Source organism: Triticum aestivum, chromosome 7B, assembly GCF_018294505.1.
Source record: "Triticum aestivum cultivar Chinese Spring chromosome 7B, IWGSC CS RefSeq v2.1, whole genome shotgun sequence".
Lineage (NCBI taxonomy): Eukaryota > Viridiplantae > Streptophyta > Magnoliopsida > Poales > Poaceae > Triticum > Triticum aestivum.
Genome location: NC_057813.1, coordinates 605,229,244 through 605,254,546, shown reverse-complemented (window position 1 = coordinate 605,254,546; position 25,303 = coordinate 605,229,244). Strand labels below are relative to the sequence as shown.

The 25,303-nt window shown below is 48.3% G+C and overlaps 1 protein-coding gene and 1 pseudogene across 1 annotated transcript; one reads left to right on the top strand and one right to left on the bottom strand.

Annotated features, from left to right (window-relative positions):
• Window positions 1-10,039: 10,039 nt before the first annotated feature.
• LOC123158256 (E3 ubiquitin-protein ligase WAV3-like) lies at window positions 10,040-11,782 on the top strand (annotated as a pseudogene).
• A 4,715-nt stretch (window positions 11,783-16,497) lies between these two features.
• Window positions 16,498-18,157, bottom strand: LOC123158255 (myricetin 3-O-rhamnoside 1,2-glucosyltransferase UGT709G2). Its single transcript, XM_044576318.1, has 2 exons — window positions 17,842-18,157; window positions 16,498-17,546 (listed from the first exon to the last, which is right to left on the bottom strand). Exons 1-2 carry the CDS (start codon window positions 18,155-18,157, stop codon window positions 16,498-16,500), a joined length of 1,365 nt encoding a protein of 454 aa, XP_044432253.1.
• Window positions 18,158-25,303: the final 7,146 nt, after the last annotated feature.

Here is a 25,303-nt window from a genome sequence, read left to right as displayed (position 1 = left end):
ATTTTGCATGGAAAATATAACCATGCTCGATCTTCAAGTAAACTTTCTTTACCTCCATAGTATGACTGAAACCTATCTTATCCAATACAAAAACTCTTGCATGACAGGGGATACTCTAGTAGAATAGTAAAAAAAATAAGTTGAAGCAAATGAAGCAGATGTCATGCTTAATTACGAAAAAAAGACTTGTCGTTGTGACTTACTGTATCCACTTCGAAGTTCTCGTCCATCTTGATGCTGAAGCGCCTATCATCATCTAGGAAGATTCCGTCGCACAGGCCACGCTCATCTTTGCAGTATTTGCAAATACCAAAATCCTTTTCGTCGTCAGACATTTCCTATGTTCATAGTTGAAACATTAATTGAAAATCGATCGAAGACAACTACCAGGATACTCAACACACAAATCCGGGGCACTAGATATTTCCTACATATTCTGGCACAAGTCATGCCAAAATTCACGAAAAAATACGGCATGACCTTTGCTAAAATAGGACATATCGAGCGCCTAAAATTTGCCGGAACGGGAATGAATCAACACTCCAGCAAAACATAGGCCACTCGGAAGTATAACCTGCAAACATGACCGGCCACTTGGGTAAGCACATATCCTATTTGAGCAACACAAGATATACATTTCAACATATCTTATAGGACTCAAATTAGCATGCATTCAATAAGCAAAAGTAAATCATCTCATGCATCTGTACATCATCGAATATTATCATTAATACATCCCGAATAGTATCATACATATAACATCACTAATACAACTAAAACCCTAGCGCACAATGGGTATCGGCGCGGGCGGTGGACACCCACAAAGAAGGAACCATCACAGGATCATAGCTCCAGTGAGATCCCTGAAGAACCTGCTAGGTATTGGCGAACCTGTGCTCCAACGCAAACCAGTAGCGATGGACGTGCGCGTCCTCCTCACTGACATGGTGACGCACCACCACCGCGGGATCCTCGAGCCTGTGGACCGTCATTGGCCCACGTGGCCGCCACCAAAGAAGGTTCGTGTCAATGACAGGCTGGCTCCTCACCAACCTACGCCCCTCGATAAGTAGCGCCCTCAGTACCACCCCGGCGGAGCCCAGTCCCGGACATGGCCCATCTGTTCAGGCAGGTGTCCTCCGCCGACTCGACAACGAGGATGCGGGATAGGCATCGTCCACGTCGATGCGGGAAAAATTGCTTTAACTAAAAAAATAGCAACAAGTTCTTACTAACTAGTTCTATTAATTCAACTAGTTCTTACTAAAAATAAACTTACTGTAAATAAGAATAAACTAGTACCTAATTAATACCTTGTTCTTACTAACTAATTAGTACCTAGGAACTACTGCCCTAATTACCATCTAATTTGATGAACCTAGGGGTGGAAAGTGGTAGCGGATATTCCAATTATCCAACTTAAAAGTGAAATAAGTGGTCAAATTTTACTCATTTTATTATGCATTACACTATTGTTTATTCATCATCTAAGAAAACATCATCTAAGAAAACATCCCAGTCGCATCTGTATCCAATTCATTTCCACCCATAGATGAACCCTAACTAATTTGATGCAACTAAAATTTGAAGAACCCTATCTAGGCAGAGGTAGGGGAGGGGGAGGAGCAGGCATGCTCACCTCGAGTGCCTGCGGCGAGAGAGGGGTAGGCGGCGTTGAGGTTGAGGGCGGGGGCGGCGTTGAATCTGGGGTCGGGGGCGGGGGCGGCGTTGAATCCGGGGTCGTGGGCGGCGTAGAGGGTGTGCGGAGAGCGCGCGGCAGCCGACGGGCGATGGCGGCGGCGAGAGCGGAGGAGTTCGATTTGGGGGAAGTGGCCGTGGGGAAGGACGAACTCGGTGGTTAAGTCAGAAGTAGCAGTAGCGCGTTCCAGAAAGCGCGCTACTGCTACGTTAGCTACAACGCGTTCTGGGATACGCGCTACTGCTACTCCTTTCTCTTTTCCCCCTTTTTCATTTATTTTTCTTCACCTTTTATTTTTTTCTTTTCACCTTCTTCTATTTCTTTCATTTTGAATTACCTTTCTATTTGCTTTCCATTTAATTTTATATCCTTTAGCAGTAGCGGGTTTACAATAAAATGCGCTGCTACAAAGAAAGTAGCGGTAGCACGGTTCGATACAGATCGCTACTACTATGTGTAGCCTATCGGCTAAGCCGTGGGAATTTTAGTAGTAACGTGTTTAGAGCAAGGCGTGCTACTGCTAGGAAATTATCTGCAGCGCGGTTTGTACAAGTGCGCTACTGCTACTTAGCACCAGCATGCTTTTTTGACCCACGCTACTGCTAAAGTTCTGTGTATAAGGTTTTCCCTAGTAGTGTAAGGAAAGGCATTGTGGAGTAATAAGTAGATGATGAGTTGGCAGAGTGACAGAAGTTTAAACCCTAGTTTATGTGTTATTTCGTAAGGGGCTGATTTGAATCCATATGTTTCATGCTATGGTTAGATTTATCTTAATTCTTCTTTTGTAGTTGCGGACGCATGCGAGAGGGGGTAATCATAAGTGGAGGCTTGTTCAAGTAAGAATAATACCCAAGTACCGGTTCACCCACATATCAAATTATTAAAGTAGCGAATTCGAATTAAATAAACATGATGACAGTGACTAGAGGGTAATTCTCATGTGTCCTCGAGAATGCTTTGCTTATTATAAAAGACTGTTCTGGCTTGTCCTTTGCTATAAAAAAAGATTGGATCACCTTGCTGCACCTTTTGTGACTATTGCTACTTGTACGAATTACCTTGTTATCAAATTATCCGTTACTATTATTTTTAGTACTTGTAGAGAATACCTTGCTGAAAACCTCTTATCATTTCCATATGCTCCTTGTTGGTTTCAACACTCTTATTTATCGAAAGGACTATGATTGTTGGTCATCACACCACAAACTCCACAACCACGCCGTCGTGCTGGCCTAGACTCCACCTACCTCTCCCTCTCGCTTGCTGGATCATGAAGAAGGAGACGTCAATCGTACGTGTGCATATCTCGGAGGTGTCGTTCGTGCGGTAATGTATCAGATTGGATCATCAAAAGTACGACTACATCAACCATGCTCATTCGAATGCTTTCGCTTTCGATCTACAAAGGTATATAGACGCTCTCCGTTTCGTTGCTAGCATCTCCTAGATTGATCTTGATCTTGGGTGAATTCATAGGAAAAAAATTATTTTCCATGCAACGGTCCCCAACAACACGTAGGGATGGAGGGGTGGGGCGGCGCACGGGGCGGGCGGCGCTGGGAGGCATGCGGGGCCGACAGAGTGGGCGGCGCGCGGGGCCGGCAAGATGGGGCGGCGGTGCAGCCAGGGGCAGGGGGCAGGGCGGCGGCGTGGTGGGACGCTGGTCTCGGTGAAGATGGTTGGCGTCCGCAGGGGAGGGTTGAGTGGGCTTTTATTTTTTGGGCCACACCCGTTCGAGTGGGTTTCTTCTGGACCAGTACCTATATAGGGTCGATAGTAACAGAATAATATTCTGTTACTAGTAACATAATAGTCCTATATATATACATATATACGGTCTATTCTGCTAATATCAGCAGAATAACTATTCTGCACACCACTTCGGCACTTCACGCTCAACAAAAGCGCACTGCATCATTTTGACGACGAGCACTGCAATAGAGACTAGTGAACTTCTCGTCAGAAAAAACTGCACGCGTTATTTTTTCGGTATTGTTTTTGCTCTAATTTTTTAACCGTTTATCGGAATGAGACGTTTAATATACCATTGAAAAGCTATGGATTAGGCACAACTTCGACATGTTGAACACTTTTCGAGATTCCGCACGGTTTAAGAGCAGTTTTGAAAATAGTGCGGCGGATGACGAGTGGCAGCGAGCGTTTTTTCGCGTTTTTTTTTTTCTAAACCGCTTGTCGGAATGAAGCAAATGATACGCCGTTGGATAGATATCGTCGAGGCGCATCTTTTTCATATATAAATCTTTCTCTAATTCATTACGGTTTAAGAGCAGTTTTAAATTTACTAAATCGCGGAACTCTATTTTTTCAAATTTTTTAAAATTTTCGATACTATTTTCGCTCCAGTTTTTGAACCGTTTGTCGAAACAAGGCATGTGATACACTGGTGGAAAGCTACGAAGGAGGCGCAACTTTCATATGTTGAAATATTTTTGAGATTCCTTACGGTTTTAAGTTAATTTTGAAAATCATGCGGCGGACGACGAGTGGCAGCGGTCGTTTTTCGCGAAATTTTTGCAAACCGTTGGTCGAAATGATTCAAACGATACGCCGTCGGAAATATATCAATGATACACAACTCTTTCATGTAGAACACTCTCTCTAATTCTTTACGGTTTAAGAGGAATTTCGAATTTACAGAAATGCGGACACTTTGTTTTTCGCGACACCCAAATCGACGTAGGTACTTCATACGACTGCAAACCGCACTGCAACGGACGAAAAACCGCACTGCATCACACGGGTAGGAGAACTGCATGGTTTCTTTTATTTAAACGAAATTTTTTCAAGAACGAGAAAGAAGAGTGCACTTCACATCGGGTGTAAATGAAGCACAACACTATCAAGAAGTGAACCGGATTACTTTTTTTCACTTTCATAACATGTTTTTGCATTTACGGGATGAATAACATCGTAAGGCCGACCGCACTGCTTCAGAATGAAAACCGCACTGCAATCGGACAGGCAAGCGAGCTGCATAATTTCTTTTGTCGGACGTTATTTTTCTCATACGAGTTTTTGTTGTCTTTTTTTAACATTTTTTTTATGAATGAGAGTGGACCGCAGAGACGAGGGCAAGTGAACCACAACCTATGTCGGAGTGAACCGCATTACTATATTATTGTTTCGCTAATTTTTTTTGCACTTTCATGTTGCGGCGAGCAAACAACATCACTTTGAAAAGCGAGCCACGTCCGAGTACCAAACGCACTGCAAGTGTTAATGTAGTCGACTAATTTTTTAAACACACGAAACAAAATGCACTTCATACATAGGGGTAATGAAACATCATTCTTTTTTACACAAACTGAGTGCACTTTCAAAAAAAGATCTCCAAAATATGCAAAACATGGATGGAGTGAACTACGTCCCCCAACTCTTTCATGAAAAAATGCACTACATGTCTGCACGCATGTGCCGGACGGGTGACAAATTGCACGCGTGGCCAGCGGGACTGCAAGCAGATGGGCTGTGCACTCCACAAGAGCATCGAGTAAACTACACGATGAGCCAACATACATACAACACCGATGTTTCCGCACTGCAAGAACCCACATGCTGCACTGCACGGGAACGTGCCCGTGCACACCGCACCACACCATCTGTCAAACCGCACACCACTTTCACACCAAGTGCACTTCAAGTTGATGCCCGGAGGAACTCTCACGCGCGGGGTGCATCGCGTTTGGTACCGAACTGCATGCTGGCATCGTTTTGTGCCTGCCGCTCGACAGCGGACTGCAGCAGCGCTCCACCGTATGTTGCACGCCGTTTGAACCTCTTTTTTCATATCCCTTTGAGAAATACCTAAAGGGAAAGGGAACTGGACGAAGGCGAGGCGCACTTCAGTGGAATAGCAGGAAACCAAAAATTCAGGGAAATGCGTCAATGAACTGCACGGCAACACGCGTGCCGGTGCACTGCAAGCCAGGGCGGCTGGACTGCAAGGGGAGGAGGGGTACACACCCACTGCAGTGTACGTGGGAGTCACGGCGCACTGCATCGGCAAGGTCGTGCTGCTCCAGTGGCGGATGAGATGGCTAGCGGCTCCACTCGATCCAGAGCTTTGCCGCCGGCAACTTGGGGCCTCCAGATCCGCTTGCTGATGGGTAGCAAATCCCGGGAGACTCCGCTGCAGTTCACTCGAGGCCACCGGGGTCCCTGGAGAAGCACCACAATCAAGGCCGCCGGTGACACATCAGGAGGCAAACCGGTGGCCCATGTGGACAAAAAATATGACGGCAAGGAAGACACCGACGCGTTGAACGGGTGGTGAGAGGATCGAGAGGAGGGCACTGCACCGGGCCTGGCTCTCCGCCATGGTCGTCGTGGTGGAGCTGCTCCATTACGTGCACCAAACGGTGTTGTTTTCTCGTGGCTCACGTCGACAGATCCGCTCGGGATCGAACGATCTGTGCCCTCGGCCACTGGATCCGGCGAGGCGAATCTCACCAGCAGCACGAGGGAGAGGTGGATGCGAGGTATCTCGCCGGACTGAGGGAGATGCGAAGCAAGGTGGCGGTCGGAGCGGGCGGTGGCGCACAAACGCGGGGTTGGCAGCGCCGCGGGGGGGGGGGGGGGGGGGGGGGGGGGGGGGGGGGCGAGCAAGCTGGCCAGAGCAGCTCCCCGCCGCTGGGTCGGGATCCACTGGGAAGGAAGTAGGTAGGGGAGGGAAGCACCTGCCCGCTGTGGGGCAGCCTCGGCTTCCCGCCCGCCGCCCCGCCCTCCGCCATGTGAGCTCCCCTGCTCAAGGTAGCGTTGAACAGGGAGCCGCCGGATCCAATCGGGGGAGGAAGGTGAGTCTGGGGGATGAAGAGAGGAGTGGGGTGGGTAGCGTGACGGGGCTCAGAGGCCTCGGCGGCGCGGAATGGCGGCTTGGTGTGGGCTGGATCCCGGCGGGCGGCACTGGGAGTTGGCCGGGGCAGTCGGCTGGGGCGGTCGGCGCCAGTAGTGGCTGGGGCATGCGGAGCGAAGAAGATGGGGAGAGGAAGAAGGTGGGAGGAGTGGGGATGATGGTGGATCCGGCCGTGGTGACGCGGATCTGGCCAGGATGAGGCGGATGCGGCTGCCGGCGGCGTGGTAGGTGAGGTGGAGGGTTGTGCCGTGGGGCGCCGCGGCTGGAAAACGACATGGGAGGTGGGGGAAAAGGAGTGCGTGCAGTTCTGTTCGGTACAGGCATGGGTTCGGTTTAGGTGGGCGGTGCCATGATTAAGTGTTATCAGAATAAACAATTCGATGTGCAGAATAAGGTCTTAAGGGGCGTTATCATAATAGACCCACCCTATATATATATATATATAGACACACACCTAGTAGTCATGAATTAAACAAATAGTCATCATATCAAAGTTATACATGGCATACTCCCCTCCATACGATGCACCAACAGGACACTACTAACACGTGGATGGGGTGAACATCATGAATGTCACAGAAAATAATAAGGGATAAACACTTCTCTCACACGAGATTTAATTGAAAATAAAATCACGAGGATGAATGTTCAAAACAAATTGATCGACAAATACTAGGGGTCTAGAGGATCTATGATGATGAATACACCTCCAAGCTACATAAAAACTCCAAGTGACAATGAGTGATGGCAGCCTTCCGATGGACTCCGAGTTGATCTCTGGTGGTGGACTGTGGTGGGGGTGGAGTTCTAGAGCTCTAGAGAAACTGTGACAAAAAACATGTTGTATTCGGATCCATGAAAAATACAAATATATAGGAATTAAAAGGGTAATGCTGTGATACAGTCCTGCTGCCCAAGTGCGGGGGCCATGTGAGCAATTTGTTCGCCTAGGGTCGGCTCTCGTGTACCCGCTTATGTGGCATTTCTTCCGCTAAGTCAATATCATTTCTTACAAAAAATAATTTATGAGATTTGGTGTACGTATAAAAGTTACCATATCATATGGAATAAGGAGTGACATAAAGAAAAAAGTTGCACAAAGTGCACGAAGGTGCCTATGTTATTTCAAACTATGCGAGGAAGGCACGTAGATTTAATGTAAGTTGGATATTTTTACTATCATAATGTGTTAAAAGAACAATATTACGGGAAAAAATAGATATAGTTGACAAAAAACTAAAAACCAGGATTTCCATTCGGCAGTCATTCTTTTTATTCAAGAGATCATCATAAGTGTAATTACACATACCACAGCTAATAGATCTTCGTGATGCAACTAGATGTGTCACAAATGAATATCCAAGGCGGAATACGATAAAATTATATAGCAATGTGTGCTAGAAATTTTGATCAAAAACAATACGTGTGATTGTTAACATGGTAGATCTACTTTTTGGTATAGCACAACTTATAAACTTGAAAGCATTACTGGCAACTTAAACATTCATGTTCAAGTTGGTGTTAGTAAGATCAATAGGATTAATCTAATCTTACTGGCAACCGACTAGAGATCATATATTGGTGGTGCCATTGGATTTGAAATGATTAGGTGGATGATGACACACAATAAAAACCCATAACCGAACATAAGATGTGAGAACTATACCATCCCAAGCCACTATATATAGTCACGTTACATGAAAAAAAAATCATGCTAGGGTGATTGAAAGATGATTGGATTTTAAAAGTGGGGAATATCTAGGAGAAAGACAGTAAAAATGGATATATGAATTGCATGTTCAAAAATAAGTAAATGAATCTAAATTTCCCTAAAGGGGACAATATCATTCGATTTGTTTTAGGAAATACTTGAAACTTTTTTAGCATATTCGTATACAAAATTATATTCAAAGTTGCCTCTTGGTTATATTCAAAAACATGCATCTAGATTATTATGACTGTGTGTTTTGTAGTGAGCATGCCGAAGAGACTCCGAGACACTTGTTCTATGATTGCAATTTTGCCCATGACTCTCGATCGGGACAACATTATTCCTTCTAGAAAGCCTGGGATCTCATGCTTTGATGATATTATGTTCATCCATTGTATGTTGCCAGCAGCAATTGCAATGGTCATTAATTCAAGGTTGTTGGAGAATTTGGACCCAACAAAGTGGCAAGATATTCAGGAGAGAAGTGCCAAGCATAAACTGCTGGAAATTCAGACTCAAAGAAGATCTTTTATTCTTGCAGCATAGAATAAAAGAAAAGCATTTAAGTAAGCTAAATCAGTGGATTACTGATGCTTGCAGTAGTTTGTAGACATCTACATTAGTTTTATCATGTTCCCCTCCCCCCCCCCCCCCCCAAAAAAAGGCATTGTTTGACTTTAATTTTGTTTTTTTGTTGCTTGTAAATATTTATATTTGGATTTTAATTAAATTACTGTAGAAATATTATTCTATGGTTGGTGCATAAAAAAAGTTGTATTAAATGAGCGATAGTACGATTCATATATTTTTCCTTGAAAGAAAAAAATTATGGGTCGGAGGGAGTATCAAACGAAGACAGGCGTGGCGACACCTTAGAGCGGGAAATTGAGTATCAGGCTATCAGTTGCAGTTGATGGTGAGCATCTTATGATGCAGATCCACATCCATGGAACGAATTCGATTTTAGTACTAAAAATAGCAACCAAAAAATAGCACGCTATTTCGCCGTTAAAGCGTATTTGAAGAGAAAACGCTACGTATTAGAGAATTCAGCCGCTATGGCGCTATTCGCGTTATTAGCATGGTACACCGCGCTATAACGTTGTAGTGTGTAACGTTATAGCGTGCATGGTGAAAAAGAAACAGAAAATAAGGCAAGCACAACTGCGCAGCCCAGCAGGCACAAATTCACCCGTCGGCCACGACCCTCTCGCGCTCATTCTCACTTCCCCCCGCCACAACCACAACCCTAGTTCTCATCATCTATTCCGCCGAGATGAGTGGCGGAGGCGGCAGCGCTAGAATCTGCTTGTGAGCGGGGGCAGCGGCATAATCTGGTCGCGAGCGACGGCAGTGGAAAGACCTGGCCGTGAGCGGAAACACCTGGCGGTCACATCATCTATTTCTAGATATATTTCAAAAAAAAATTCAAACATTATTTTGAAATATAGCATATGCTATTAGTGTGCTATAACTTGTGTAGCATTTGAAGAAGGGCCTCGCTATATTTTGTAGCGTGCTATTTTTTTCATTGAAAAATGGACATGCAGTCTCTAAGTCGTGTGAGCTACAGGCCCCCATCGAGATCCAGGACAGGACTACAGCTAGCATTAGTAGATATTTATATATAAATATGTTGTTAGGTTATGCATCCACAAGCACCAAGACAGTAGCTCACTGAGTAAGCTGCTAGCTGCTAGCTGCTAAACAGACCAGCACTCTGCCGGTTCTAGCAGCTAGCCATCGCAAGCTCAGGATGATGTTCGCCGACGATGAGAACCCTGCTCCCTTGAATAAAGGTACAGTCATGCGGTTTGATAGACAAGAGTGTTTATAGGAATAATGATCGGATATGTGCATGATCATGAATTATATGCATGCATGCAGGGAGCACCAAGGGGCTAGTAAAGATCAAGAAGCCGGCGTACAGCAGGGACGACGTGTCGCTGAAGGCCGACGAGGTGACGGCGGTGGTAGAGCTGAACGCCGCGCCCAGCGCCGTGGTGAGGGAGGGGCTGGACCTGGTGGTGGTGCTGGATGTGAGCGGCAGCATGGCGGAGGAGAAGCTCGTCAGCATGAAGCAGGCGATGCAGTTCGTGATCATGAAGCTCACCCCGGTGGACCGTCTCTCCATCGTCACCTGCAACAACAGCGCCAAACGGCACTGCCCGCTGCGCTCCATGACGGAGGATGCCCAGAAGGACCTCAAGGCCGTCGTCGACGGCCTGGAGGCCTACGGCGGGTCTAACATCAAGAGTGGTCTCGAGACCGCGCGGGCAATCTTCGACGGCCGCAAGATCGTAAAATCCCGCAGCGCCAACGTCTTCCTCCTGTCCGACGGTCTGCAGACCGCCAATGAAGCCAGGGAGACCGATCTCGGCAGCGCGGGCGTCTACACGTTCGGTCTCGGCAAGGACTCAGATCACCAGGTAACTGCTCGATCTATCTCTGCCTAGCAAAGTCCAGCTGTTTAAGGTGGTGATAGATGATGAAGCTGATGATTTATCCCATTTCTAGCTGCTCAACGACATCGCCAAGAAATCCCCCGGCGGGGACGTTCAGTACCGTGGTGGACGGGTCGAACCTGACCAAGCCATTCGCCCAGATGCTGGGTGGCCTCCTCACCGTGGTCGCGCAGGACGTGCGGCTCATCCTCACACCCAAGAAAGCGGACGGCCTGAAGGATATGGTGGTGCCCGAAGACACCGACTACACCAAGACCACGGACGCCGCCGGCGTCATCACCATCCACTTCGGCACCCTCTTCAGCGGAGAGTCGCGCAAGGTCACCGTCAAGATGACGCTCTCGGAGTGCGCCGTCGGCACGACGCGGCACGACGCGGTCTTGGCCGAGGCCCAGCACAGCTACAGCGCCCAGTCGATTGTGCAGGGTCTCCAAACCCCCGAGAACCTCAAGATCTTCCGCACCCCGAACCCAGCCACCGTCGCCGGCAGCAAGGCGCGTTGGGTGCTGGCCGAGCTGGCGCGGCGGCGGCAGGCTGAGGCGATCAGGAAGGCCATGGCCCTGGCGGACAACGGTGACCTCGACGGGGCGCGCTACTTGCTTGTAGACGCGCAGAATGCACTGGAGGACGTCTTGCTGGACGACGGCCAGAAGCTGATCGACTCGCTTCGCGCCGAGCTCGTGCAGCTCATCAAGCTCATGGCCTCCAAGGAGCTCTACGAGGCGCAGGGCCGCCCCTACGCGCTCGCCTCCGATACCTCCCACGCCCGCCAGCGGTTCGCTGACAGGGGAGACGTCACGGACACCGCCCGCCTCTTCGCCACGCCGCGCATGGACACCTACCTCGAGCAGGCCAAGCAGTTCGACAAGGACCCCACCAAGCCGCTGCCCTCCGCCGCCGATGACGTCAAGGAAGAGATCGCCGCCAACCCCATGGCCGCCTTCTCCTCCGAGCTCGCCTTTTACCTCCGGAACGCAATCGAGGCTCTGCAGGCCATCGAGAAGATGGTAGCCGCCCCCACCGCCACCGCCTAGGCCATTTGTGCCTCAATTTGCTTTCGTAGTTTCTCTCTCCTGCGCGCTGCTCTAATAATTTGTTCCTTTAGTTAATTACTCCTCCAATAAGCGCGGACGCCCCTAAAATCCTAGTACTGGTAGTACTACCATCCAATATCCATCTGTTTCATCTACTTGTCAACCCATTTGCTTCACTGGAATAATTTCACTACCATCATCGATCCTGTTTAATTTCACTTCCCCCCACGGATGCGTCTACATTCTTTTTCTCATTTCTGTATTTTAACCAGCTTGTTTACTTTACATTAAGCACTGATTTGTCATGCTTGCCAACTAAACTTGCCATCCACGCATCACTAAAACTGCCACACAAAAAAAACATTTGATTTGCCATGCTCAAATCCCGAATGTTCGGGATTTATAGGGGTCTTTGTTGAAATCATTGTATTTTATTCAGTTATTTCGGTGTTCATTTCGGCCAAAAGGACAAAAGTTTCAACTTGAATTTGACTGAGATACAACGATTTTTTTTTAGAAAAATCTAAAACTAATTTGAATTTATGTGTACTACCGAAATTGCGTAAATGTTTTAACCGAAAGGAAATTATTTCAGTATGTGCCGAAATTTCTCAGATTCCTGGACTGCATACACTTCAAATGGAAGGATTGTCCATATGCTGAGCACCGCCAATACTAAGGCCATCATTTTTGAAGTAGTTGTGTCACAAGACCTCTTAATTTGACACTCTTTCTTTGGTGTGTCAGTGTCTCACAATCACATCAATGTGTTGCAACGGCCTCCATTGTTTGCGAGATTGTGTGTGGACCAAGATCTTGCGTGCAACTACACAATTAATGGGCGTGAGTATAGCATGAGATACTATTTTAGTTTTGCTGTGATGGTATCTATCCTTCGTGGGTGACCTTTTTCAAGACCATTTCTGATCCGATAGGTAACCAAAAATCACTTTTCAGCAAAGTAAAAGTGTACTGGAAAGGATGTGGAGAGTGCACCAAGCCTATCTTTTAGAAATGGGTCCAGAGACATCGCGGGAGGTGACGATAGTTTGTGTAATCATTTGCAACATAATTGTGGATGATGAGGGTAAGGCAGTTCACCATTGCCTACATTTTCATCAAATGTGTGATCTTGTCAAGCTTCCAGGGCAGAATCCAACAATGTTTGACCAAATTCTCTAGATGCACCATCAGTTCTCAATTGAGGAACTCATACGCAACTTCAAAATGATCTAATTGAGCATTTGTGGGCGTCTCGTATGGATAATAAGAACATGTGCCCGAATAAATTGAATTCAAATTTGAACTATGTTATTTCTGAACTTTATGTTTGGATTGTAGTTTTTTTTTATTTGAATTATTGTTGCATTGGAATATTTATCTTTGAGTTATTTTGCATTGTGGAATTCAAATTTTAAAAGATGGTGAAACTTTATGAAACTTAGTGATACATGATACACCACAAGATAACATAATAAAATTTGATACATGGTGTATTCGACTCATTACATACTAACCTTGTGAAACATGGCTCCTAACTAGAGAACATAAATAACATAATAAAACTTTATAATATTGTTCATAGCTTTTGGGAAAAATAATATTTTCCGTCATGTACCATACTTATCATGTATTTACATGGTTTCAAAATGATGGATATGGAACTTGAAGAAGAAACGGTTTTTTTCCTCCTAATTTTTATTTTCAAAACGGTTTTTTATCTCTCCCGGTTTTATGCTAGTTAATTTAGGTGGGAAGAAAAAGAAATAATAAAGTGCTAAAAGGGGACTTGAACTCAGGTCAAATGCATGCCCGCTATGCCTAATAATCATCCCACCCATCTTAACTTGTTGTCCATAGTATGCAAACAACGGTATTTGAACCCTTCTTCTTTCTACTACCATGCCAACGAAAAGCTTAATTTTAGGCTTGATAACTTTGGCCGAGCAGCATGATAACTATGACATGTGCATGCTGATAACTTCAAACATTAACACCCCTGGTTAAAAAATGACATGATAAAGTTGGTAACTATATCATGAGAAGGCCGGTAACTACAACGTGAAAATCACAATAACTTTGACATGTGCAACATCATAATTTTTGCACAAAATTTAAAGTGCGCGCCGGGGGGGGGGGTGTATGTTTTAACAACCCCCTTCCCCTTCGTGAAAGTTACCATGCCGTTTTTAGTGTAGGTTATGGTTTTGAGAGGAAGCCTGATAGCATACAAAAAGAGGACAAAAAACATGAAGTTTTGACATACTACATCCCATGTTTCAAATTACCGCGATGTTTATACAGTTATCAAGTTTCACTTTAGCTATTATATTGCAATTTTCACATAAGTTACTAGGGTAAAATTTCCAATAATTTTTTCTCATAGGTCAAAAAATAACGCAGTGTTTCCCCGAAAAAATTACCACGGTGTTTGTAAATAAGTTGTCAGTTCTTCGGTTTGTGTATTAACGTGTTATTTGCACACAATTTACCAAGGGTATGTTTTTCAACCACCTTTCCTCCTTTTGGTCAATGTTACCGTGGTGTTTATACCCAAGTTATCAGATCTGCAGTTCATATATTATCATGGCACTTACACACAAGTTATCGAGTGTATGTTTTTCAACAACTTTTGCCCTTTGTAAAACATGTTACCGCGGTGCTTATTCGTATATTACCATGCTATTTTCACATAAGTTACCAAGGGTGTGTTTTTAAACAAAATTTTCTTGTTTGGTCAATGGAACCGCGGTGTTCTGTACGTAAATTATCGGGTATGTGACACATATATTACCGTACTATTTACACATAAATTAGCGAGCATATGTTTATCAACGAAAAGTTTTCCGGGTCAGAAAGTTATCATCATGTTTTGTATGTAAGTTATCAGTTAAGCGGTGCTTATATTACCACGTTATTTACATAGAGATTACCGGTGGCACATTTGTAATACATCCCTTGGGGTCAAAGTTATTGGGGTGTTTGTATGTATTCTATCAAGTCCGCGGAGCGTTAATTATCATCTTATTTACCCATAAGTTAATGTGGTTAATTATGTTTTTCAACCACTTTTTTCCTGGGGTCAAAATTACCATGTTGTTTGCGGGTAAAATTATCAGGTCTGCGGGGTATGTTTCTAATAACTTTTTTCCTTGGTTCAAAATTACCGCGGTGTTTTTGCGCAAGTTATCATGTCTACAGTGCGTATTATTACCGTGCTATTTGCATAGAGTTACCGGGGTTTGTTTTCAATAATAATTTTCTATGTCAAATTTATCATGGTGTTTGTACGTAAATTATCATATCAATTGTATATAAATTATCATGGTATTTACATAGAAGTTACCGAGGGTATATTTCTACATCAATCTTTCTTCAATCAAAGTTAGCATGATATTTATATGTAAGTCGTTAGGTCTTAAAATGTAGTACAAATGATGCACCCGTGAAGCTAAAAAAACCACAAAACATGTTTTTTTTAGCCAACATTAACTTTTCCTAACTAGGCCTCTACATAGCATTGGGCATAGCCCAACTCTTTTCTCTTTCTGAAGCCCATTGAGAATGTTGTCTTCAACCTCCAACCAATGGAACCTGTATCTGAAAACTGAAAACTGAAAACACAGATATAAAGAACTCCCAATTATCCATCTTAGTTGTTGATTTAGGCTACGAATCGTGTCGACTTCAACATGAAATTCATAGATCTCTTCATTGCGAATCCATTTTAGATGAGCACAGAACTTATTGTTAAAAGATGAAGGAGATCGATGCAAGTGTCCTATCTTCAAGTCGGCGCTGGCCGGAGCCTATGGCCTTGGCTAGAAGCTCGGCCAGCAGAACAGCGGGCAGCAGTGGCTGCTATGGCCGAGACGTGTGGAGGACGTGGTCCTCGATGGGCTGCAGGGGAGGCAGGAATCCCATGGAGATGGTGATGGAGCTCCTGCACCGGCAAGTGTTGGCCGTGGAAGGGCTATGGCGGCGACTTGAGGAGGCACTGGTGCTCGAGGGGTGCAAGGGAACAAGTGGTTCGACCGAAGCTACTGATGGCCGGTCAATGCGTGCTCGCGGCGCCATGCCTGGGCGCTCGGGCGTAGGAGTTGCGAACGGGGGAGATGCAGATCGAGCGGTTGCCCGATCTGACGGCGCAGGATGCGGTAGATCGTTTTGCAAACTGCCACATGGTTGCCAGATACATATTTCGTCTTTTAAAATGTATTCGAAAAGTGGTGTTGTCTCGAAGTCCTCATTGCGTGAAACACAAAGATGCAAACGTATCATAAATTAGCCTCTTTGTTCAAAAGATAAATTAGATTCAAACTTTGAAATCATGTGAAGAAAGCATGGGAGGGTGAAGTATTATTGTGTGCACTCTGATAGGGAAAGGAGGAGAATGGTTTCAGGAATATGACGAAAGTTGTCATGATGATGGAGAAAAAGTGACGTGACTGATGCATACTTAAAACTACTCCATCCGTTTCTAAATATTTGTTTTTTTAGAGACTTCAAATGGACTACCATATACGGATGTGCATAGATATATTTCAGAGTGTAGATTCACTTATTTTGCTTAGTATGTAGTTATTTGTTGAAATATCTAGAAAGACAAATATTTGAAAGGAAGTGAGTAATAATTAAGCAGTACGACTGAGATACATCATCATAGGCTCACGCACGCACGGGACCTCCACCGGAGAACGGCCTTCCCCACATCTTCATCCTGACTGGACTTGCATGGGTCTGAGCTCCCTGATGAAGCCGACGAGCCGCTCCAGGTCGCATGACGACGAACCCCCCACCGCAACGTCTAGCTTCAACTGCTGCGCCATTGCATGGGCCCTGCCTCTGAGCTCGCCGGACTCCATGGCTTCCCTCACCTTCCCCTCTACGATGGCCCTGTCGCAAAGGTCCTTCATGTCCAAACCCGTCCTCCACACCGCGCCTACGAAGCGGCTGTTTATCTGCTGGTCGGCGAAGAAGGGCCAGCACACCATCGGCACGCCCTCGGCCGCGGCCTCCAGCGTCGAGTTCCACCCACCGTGCGTCAGGAAGCACCCCACCGCGCGGTGCCGCAGCACGCCCCTCTGCGGCGCCCACTCCACCACGCGCGCCTTGCTGCCCGCCTCTTTGACGGCTTCTCGGAGCACGGAGCTTGTGGTCTTGACCATGTCCGGCCGGAGCACCCAGAGGAAGGCGTAGCCGGTGGCGACGAGGCCGGCCAGGAACTCGGTGAACTGCTCGTGCGAGATGACGGCGAGGCTCCCTAGGCTCACGTACACAACGGAGCGGTCCCCGTGGCCGTCGAGCCACGCCATGCAGCTGTCGTCCTCGCTCCACAGGCTAGCGGCTGCGTCATGCTCTGCATGGAGAGGGCCTATGGCGAAGAGGTCGCGCATGTGCGGCGCGATGCGCGCGAGCGCCGGACCCTCCATGGACGCGGCGGTGTTTATTATGAGTGCCCGCGCCTTGCCGGCGTGAGCGATGCCCTCGGCGATCGCCAGCAGCATGGGGTCGAAGGCGCCGTCCTCGCTGCGGCCGACTCCACGTGGAAGGTCTCGCCGCCGTAGGAAGCCCTCCATCCCTGGGACGCCGCGCACCGGGTCGTCTGCAGGGAAGGGGACCTCGCCGAGCTCCACGAGCCTTGGCACGGACAGGTACGCCAAGTAGCTGCACGCGCTGGCCGTGCGGAAGGCGAGAGCCGGGACGCCGAGCTCCTCCGCGATGTCGACTGCGAACGGCATGATGCCGTCGGCGATAACGCAGGCATGGTTTTCAATTTCAGTTTCAGAAAAATTTCAGCACCAACCGAAATCACTGAAATTCAATGAATTTCAGTGATTTCAGTTTCCATTTCAGCCAAATGATCGAAATATTCACTTGAATTCAATTAAAAATTTGAATTTTTTTTAAAATATTTTGAAAAATATTGGAATTGTTGTTCTATACTGAAATTGCTGAAATATTTTGGCCGAAACATAATATTTCAGTGTCGACTGAAATTACTGAAATTCAATGAATTTCATCGAAATCTCACTGAAAGTGAAAACCATGAACGCAGGTCAACGGCGGTGCATCGGATCGAAGCGACAGGAGCAGGGCGCGGTACGCAGCGCTGCCCGTCGTGAACATGGACTCCGAGAGCTCCTTGAGGCTGCGTACTGAGCGGGGGTGGTCGTCCGGGAGGCCGTCGGGAACGGACAGCAGGCGGAGGCCCGGCGGCAGCGCCGCTGGGACAAGGCGGCTGAGGTTGTGCTCGGTGTGGAGGAAGGTGACGCGGAAGCCGGCGTCGAGGAGGGCGGCTGTGAGATGGAGCATGCAGTTGATGTGGCCCTGCAGCGGCCACGGGAACACGAGAACATGCACCGGCGCGTCCATTCCTTGGGTCAAAGCTATGCTTTTTGTGTGAGAGGGCGTCCCTTCGACTCCAACAAAAGAAGCGGTATTGACGATAAATCACCAGTGGACATGGTGCCACGCGAGGATGTAATTCTGTCCATCAGCTCTCACGTGATTCGTGCAGTTTTAATACACAAAGCTTGTATACTAATATCTCTTGACCGTATACAGGTAGTATAATTTTCTTTTCCGCTCTGAGCGCATTTAGTTTTGTCAGTCTGGATGGGTACCTGCAACACGCATTGAGTTACTCTCCATTTATGTGCTACCAGCTTCCGGCGATAGGGAAAATATTAGATGCTATCACACATTACATGCTACCATGCACCCGTTTTTCAAAATTCGTTTTTAAACGTTTCATAAAATTCCAAAAAAAATTGTGAGTGTTCAAAAGGCATGTGTCTACAATCTGTAAAAAGGTCGAATCAAAATTTGGAACACACATTGAGAAACAAAAAAGACAAATTTAGTATGAATAGTGCCACAAAAAGACAAAAGCCAGAATGAAAATATTTACATACGGATTTTGTCCTTTTTGTTTCCCCATGTGTATTTCGAATTTTTGACTTGAACTTTTAACAGGTTGTCGACATATGTCTTATGAACACTCATAATTATTTTCAGAATGTTTTGAAACATCTAAATATGTTTTTTGAAAAATTGTATCATGGGAACACCTAATGTGTGGGAGCATAGGATATCCTCCCCAGGCGAGAGGAGGAGATGGGTAGAAGTGGCAGTTGTGAAAATAATCCAAAAACTATGTCAGAGACCAGACGTATGCTGGCCTTTCGGCAACAATGATGATACCTGGCCCACATCCTAGTGATCCCATCATAATGATGTTTGTCGGTGTCAAAACCGGCGGATCTCGGGTAGGGGTTCCCGAACTGTGCGTCTAGGCGGATGGTAACAGGAGACAAGGGACACGATGTTTTTACCCAGGTTCGGACCCTCTCGATGGAGGTAAAACCCTAGTCCTGCTTAATTAATATTGATGATATGGGTAGTACAAGAGTAGATCTACCACGAGATCAAAGAGGCTAAACCCTAGAAGCTAGCCTATGGTATGATTGTTGTTCGTCCTACGGACTAAAACCCTCCGGTTTATATAGACACCGGAGAGGGTTAGGGTTACACAGAGTCGGTTACAATGGTAGGAGATCTACATATCCGTATTGCCAAGCTTGCCTTCCACGCCAAGGAAAGTCCCATCCGGACACGGGACGAAGTCTTCAATCTTGTATCTTCATAGTCCAGGAGTCCGGCCAACGGTGATAGTTCGGCTATCCGGACACCCCCTAATCCAGGACTCCCTCAGTAGCCCTGAACCAGGCTTCAATGACGACGAGTCCGGCGCACATATTATCTTCGGCATTGCAAGGCGGGTTCCTCCTCCAAATACTTCATAGAAAATTTTGAACACAAGGATAGTGTCCGGCTCTGCAAAATAAGTTCCACATACCACCGTAGAGAGAATAATATTTACACAAATTTAATCTGCTGACGTATTTCGTGGCGTGACACCACACCACGGCCAAGCCTTTATTTACTGCTCCACCTCAGCGCGTTTAGCAAAGCGGTTTCCTTGGCACGTCTTGTCAAAGTAGAGATCGTGTCCCTTATTCCAGGATTCTCATTAATACGGGCGTGGGTAACCCAACCGCGCCATTGATTACAGTGCTTGGGAGATAAGCGAGTTTTACCAGGCTGGTGGGGACGCATAGTTTCGTCCGTCCATATAAGGGGATAAGGATCCACCTTTTTACCTACGCCTTCTTCCTCCTTTGCTTATCCATTTCCGTGCACTCGAGCTCCAGCGCCCAAGTCCGCACATCTCGCCTCAACCTTCCCCAGCCATGTCCGGAGCGGGAGGCAAGTGGATGGCCTCCTCCGTCACGGAGGGGCACATCAAAAGGCTGCGAAAGGTCGGATACTTGTCCAGCGACATCGCGCATCGACTCCCCGACAAGGGGCAGCTCATCCCCACCCCCGGGCCCCATGAGAGGGTGGTGTTCCTCACCCACTTCCTCCACGGACTAGGTTTTCCACTTCATCCATTTGTCTGGGGGCTCATGTTTTACTACGTCCTGGATTTCCACGATCTGGCCCCGAATTTCATCCTCAACATCTCGGCGTTCATCGTCGTGTGCGAGGCCTTCCTCTGCATCCAGCCCCACTTCGGCTTATGGCTGAAGACCTTCAATGTCAAGCCGAAGGTGGTGGGCGGCCGCCAAGCGGAGTGCGGAGGTGCCATGGTGGGCAAGATGCCCAACGTCCTATGGCTCGAGGGCTCCTTTGTGGAGACTATAAAGGGGTGGCAATCGGGGTGGTTCTACATTACCGAGCCGCATGACCCTAAATGGGTAGCGGCCCCCGAATTCCGATCTGGCTTCCCTACACGGCTCACCTCTTGAAAAGAGAAGGGCCTATCATGGGGTGATTCGGAGGAGCTGACCGGACTCCAATCCTGCGTCGAAACCTTGGTGAACAAGAAGCTCAAGCTCATCAACGTAGTCCAGGTCATGCTCATCCGCCGGATCCTCCCGTGCCAAAAACGGGACTTTAATTTGTGGGAGTTTGATCCGGCACAGCACCAAACCTTGAGCAGGCTCTTTGACACTACGTACGAAGATGCCTGGAAGGTGCTGTTCAAGGGCGCCGAGGCTCCCGCATCCGCTACCGAAGATCGCGGATTCGGCTCGCAGCGTCAAGCCGGCGAGGTAAGCTATTTTACCCTTTACAGGACGTTTATTTTCCATAGTTTGACTCTATGCGGGATCTAAACTCCCCTACCTTTGACAGGCCTGGCAGAAGAAGTCCGGGCAGGTTAACTGTCCGGCTCCCTTACCAGAAGACCCAGCGGGCGCCTGATTGACGGGGCTGCTGGTTCCGACACCTCACGTGGTGCCGGATAAGAAGGCCAAGAAGAAGGCCACGGGAACCCGAAAGAGTTCCCGGCGTCAGGTGTTATCGGACTCATCGTCCGATGACTCCGAGGCGGACTCCTCCCGCGAAGACGAGGAGGAGAAAAAAGAGGCTTCTCCCCCAGCGGGGGGAGAGAAGAAAAGGAAGGCCTCCCCAGTGGGTCCAAGAAGGGAAGGACCCTTCCTCCGGACTACTCCACCAACGCCGACGACGGCGAAGAGGAGTGGCCACCGAGGGCTAAGCCCCTGGCGACATCGTAAGTGTCCGGATACCAGAATAATTCATGGCGTTTCGTTTGTCGCATAGAATCTCCTAACGCCGAATACAACCCTGCAGCCCGCCCAAGGACGGGCTCGACATTTCAACGAGCGGCTCCCTGGCTCCATCGGACATGAACATCACTTCACTTCCGGCCGCCTCCTCTCCTCGCGCTGCTGATGACGCCGAGGTGGGGTCCCAAAAGGGGCCCAGCCAGGAGGAGGAGGTCTCGAAGGTGCCGCAAGGCAACCTCCCGGACTTTGGGCTTAAGGGGGATCAAACCCCAAGGGGTTCTAAGTCCGGCCCTGGGCCGGACTCCGCACCGGAACCTTCAGTGGTTCCGGAGTTCGACGGGAGGTCCCTTCTTAAGAAGGGCGAGACTGCGACACCGGTCTGCCGAACAGGGCTTCTGGAAAATGGAGTCCTGAGAATAAGAAAAAAAAGAATGACACAATTGGGAGCCCCTTGTGCGGTTGAGCCGCACTTTGGGCATGTCGTGGTCGCGCCCCTCCCCCTATGCCCATGGTATCTCCAGAGCGTAGTTATGTACGCGTGGTACTGGTCTCGCGATTTCGCGAGGGTTGGGGTGGGGGCCGCATTGCTACGCGTGCTCGGAACGTGCCAGGTGGTCTTGTTGTAAGTTACTTCGGGCGCGCTTGACGGTGTCCGGAAGTTTAGTAGTCGGACTCGAGAATTGCCTTAAGAGGCTGCTTTGTACTTCCGTCGCGAGGGCCGCCGTATGCTCCTCCATTCAGAGAGAGCGTTCGGTGTTTCCATTGACCGTGATTACTCCTCAAGGGCCTGGCATCTTGAGCTTGAGGTATGCGTAGTGCGGCACCGCATTGAACTTTGCAAATGCGGTTCGTCCGAGCAGTGCGTGATAGCCGCTGCGGAACGGGACTATGTCGAAGATTAATTCCTCGCTTCGGAAGTTATCCGGGGATCCGAAGACCACTTCGAGTGTAATTGAGCTTGTACAGTTGGCCTCTACACCTGGTATGACGCCTTTAAAGGTCGATTTTGTGGGTTTAATCCTTGATGGGTCTATGCCCATTTTGCGCACTGTATCCTGGTAAAGCAGGTTCAGGCTGCTGCCACCGTCCATCAGGACTCTAGTGAGGTGAAATCCGTCAATGATTGGGTCAAGAACCAATGCGGTGAATCCACCGTGGCGGATGCTAGTGGGGTAGTCCCTTCGATCAAAAGTGATCGGGCAGGAGGACCACGGGTTGAACTTTGGGGCGACTGGCTCCATCGCGTATACGTCCGTTAGTGCACGCTTTCGCTCCCTTTTGGGTATGTGGGTTGCGTATATCATGTTCACTGTCCGCACTTGTGGGGGAAAGCCCTTCTGTCCTCTATTGTTCGGCGGCCGGGGCTCCTCCTCGTCATCGCTATGCAGCCCCTTGTCGTTGTTTTCGGCATTTAACTTGCCTGCCTGCTTGAATACCCAACAATCCCTGTAGGTGTGGTTGGCTGGTTTTTTGGGGGTGCCATGTATCTGGCACGAGCGATCGAGTATTCAGTCCAGGTTGGACGGGCCATGAGTATTTCTTTTGAACGGCTTTTTCCGCTGACCGGGTTTAGAGCCTCTGAATCCGGCATTGACTGTCGTATCTTCAGTATTATCGCCGTTAATGTGGCGCTTGTGCTTGTTGCAACGCGACCTGCCATTGCTGTCCTTGGTATCCGAACTACCAGGGTTTTTGGTCAGGTTGTTACTGCGAACTAGCCAGCTGTCCTATCCCGCGCAGAAGCGGGTCATGAGTTATGTGAGGGCTACCATGGATTTCGGCTTTTCCTGTCCTAGGTGCCGGGCAAGCCACTCGTCGTGGATCTTATGTTTGAAGGCTGCAAGGGCCTCTGCATCCGGACAGTCAACAATTTGATTTTTCTTGATTAAGAACCGTGTCCAGAATTGTCTGGCCGATTCATCTGGCTGCTGAATTATGTGGCTTAGGTCATCAGCGTCTGGTGGTCGCACATATGTGCCCTGGAAATTATCAAGGAATGCGGCTTCCAGGTCTTCCCAACAACCAATTGATTCTGCTGGCAAGCTGTTGAGCCAATACCGAGCTGATCCTTTAAGCTTGAGTGGGAGGTATTTGATGGCGTGTAGATCATCACCGCGGGCCATGTGGATGTGAAGGAGATAGTCCTCGATCCAAACCGCAGGATCTGTTGTGCCGTCGTATGATTCAATGTTTACGGGTTTGAAACCCTCGGGGATTTGATGATCCATTACTTCATCTGTGAAGCATAGTGGGTGTGTGGCGTCTCTGTATTGGGCTATATCACGACGCAGCTCAAATGAGCTTTGTCTACTGTGTTCGGCCCAGCCAGAATTGTTGTATCCGGTGTGACGGTTTTCATCACGTGTCGTGGGGCGCCCACGCGATCCGTAGATCGATCTTATTTGCCTTGCCTTGTCCTCCAATATGTCTCGCAAGTTTGGCGCATTTCCTCGTGGCTTTGTACTTTTCGAGCGACGCTGGGGTGCGGCTTTAGTGGAGGGCCTAGAGGCCTCTCTGTTGCGGCCACGAGGTGGCCGGTCGGCCGCGTCATGCACTGGTGATGTAGGTTTGGGTGCTTCCTCCTCTAATTGGGGTAGCAGCCTGCGTTTTGGGTAGCTCTTGGAGGGGCGATCGAGTTTGTACTCTTCGGCTGCAAGGACTTCGGTCCATCTGTCAGCTAGCAAGTCTTGGTCAGCTCTAAGCTGCTGCTGCTTTTTTTTGAGGTTGCTTGCTGTGGCCATAAGCCTGCATTTGAAATGCTCTTGTTCGACGGGATCCTCGGGCACGACAAATTCGTCGTCGTCGAGGCTTACTTCATCTTCGGAGGGAGGCATATAATTATCGTCCTCTACCTCTCTGTCTGCCGCTCTATCATGAGGGATGGCTTTTTCCTCCTCCTGTGTTGAATCCTGCTGGAGGGGGTTGTCTTCGGCACTGTCCGGGGTGTTATTATCTCCCATGCCGGAATCACCGTTTTTGCTGTTGCGGGATTTAGAGCGGCGCCGCTGACGCCGGCGCTTGGGCTGTTTCTTGGAGGGGTCATCCTCCGTTGTTCCATTGTCATTCTCATCTTTTGGGGTGTCCACCATGTATATGTCGTATGACGAGGTGGCCTTCCAGTGCCCTATAGGCGCTGGTTCTTGGTTGTCTCCTGCATCGTCGTCCATACCGTCGATGTCTTTGGAGTCGAAGTCGAGCATGTCGGTTAAATCGTCGACAGTGGCGACAAAGTGGGTGGTGAGTAGGCGTTGAATTCCTTCGTCGTCTGCATCCCAACCTTCCTGACCATAGTCCGGCCAGGGCTCTCCTGATAAAGAGAGAGACTTTAGTGAATTTAGGATGTCGCCAAAGGGCGAGTGCTGACAGATGTCCGCGGCAGTGAACTCCATAACCGGCGCCCAATCGGATTTGATTGGCAGGGGCGCGGGAGGTTCGGAGTCCGGAGAGGAGTCCGGCACCTCGGAGTCACGGGCTTTGCAAAGGACAGGGATGGTGTTCGGCTCAATCGCCGTAGAGATTGTAGTCCCCGAGGCGGTGTCCAGCCACTCGTCCTCGATCGGCGAAGTCAGCTCTGAGCTAAGGGTCGGAGCGGACGCTGGTGCGGCCTCCAGGGCACTGTTCGGCGGCAGAGCTAGATCATACCCATCGAGACAGTGCGGCGCGCTTGGCTGTGGCTCGAATCCGTCGAAGATCAAGTCTCCGCGGATGTCATTCGTGTAGTTCAAACTCCCAAATCTGACCTGATGGCCAGGGGCGTAGCTTTCGATCTGCTCCAGATGGCCAAGCGAATTGGCCCGCAGTGCAAAGCCGCCGAATACGAAGATCTGTCCGGGGAGAAAAGTCTCACCCTGGACCGCGTCGTTGTTGATGATCGGAGGAGCCATTGGGCCTAAAGGTGACGACACAGAGGAACTCTCAATGAAAG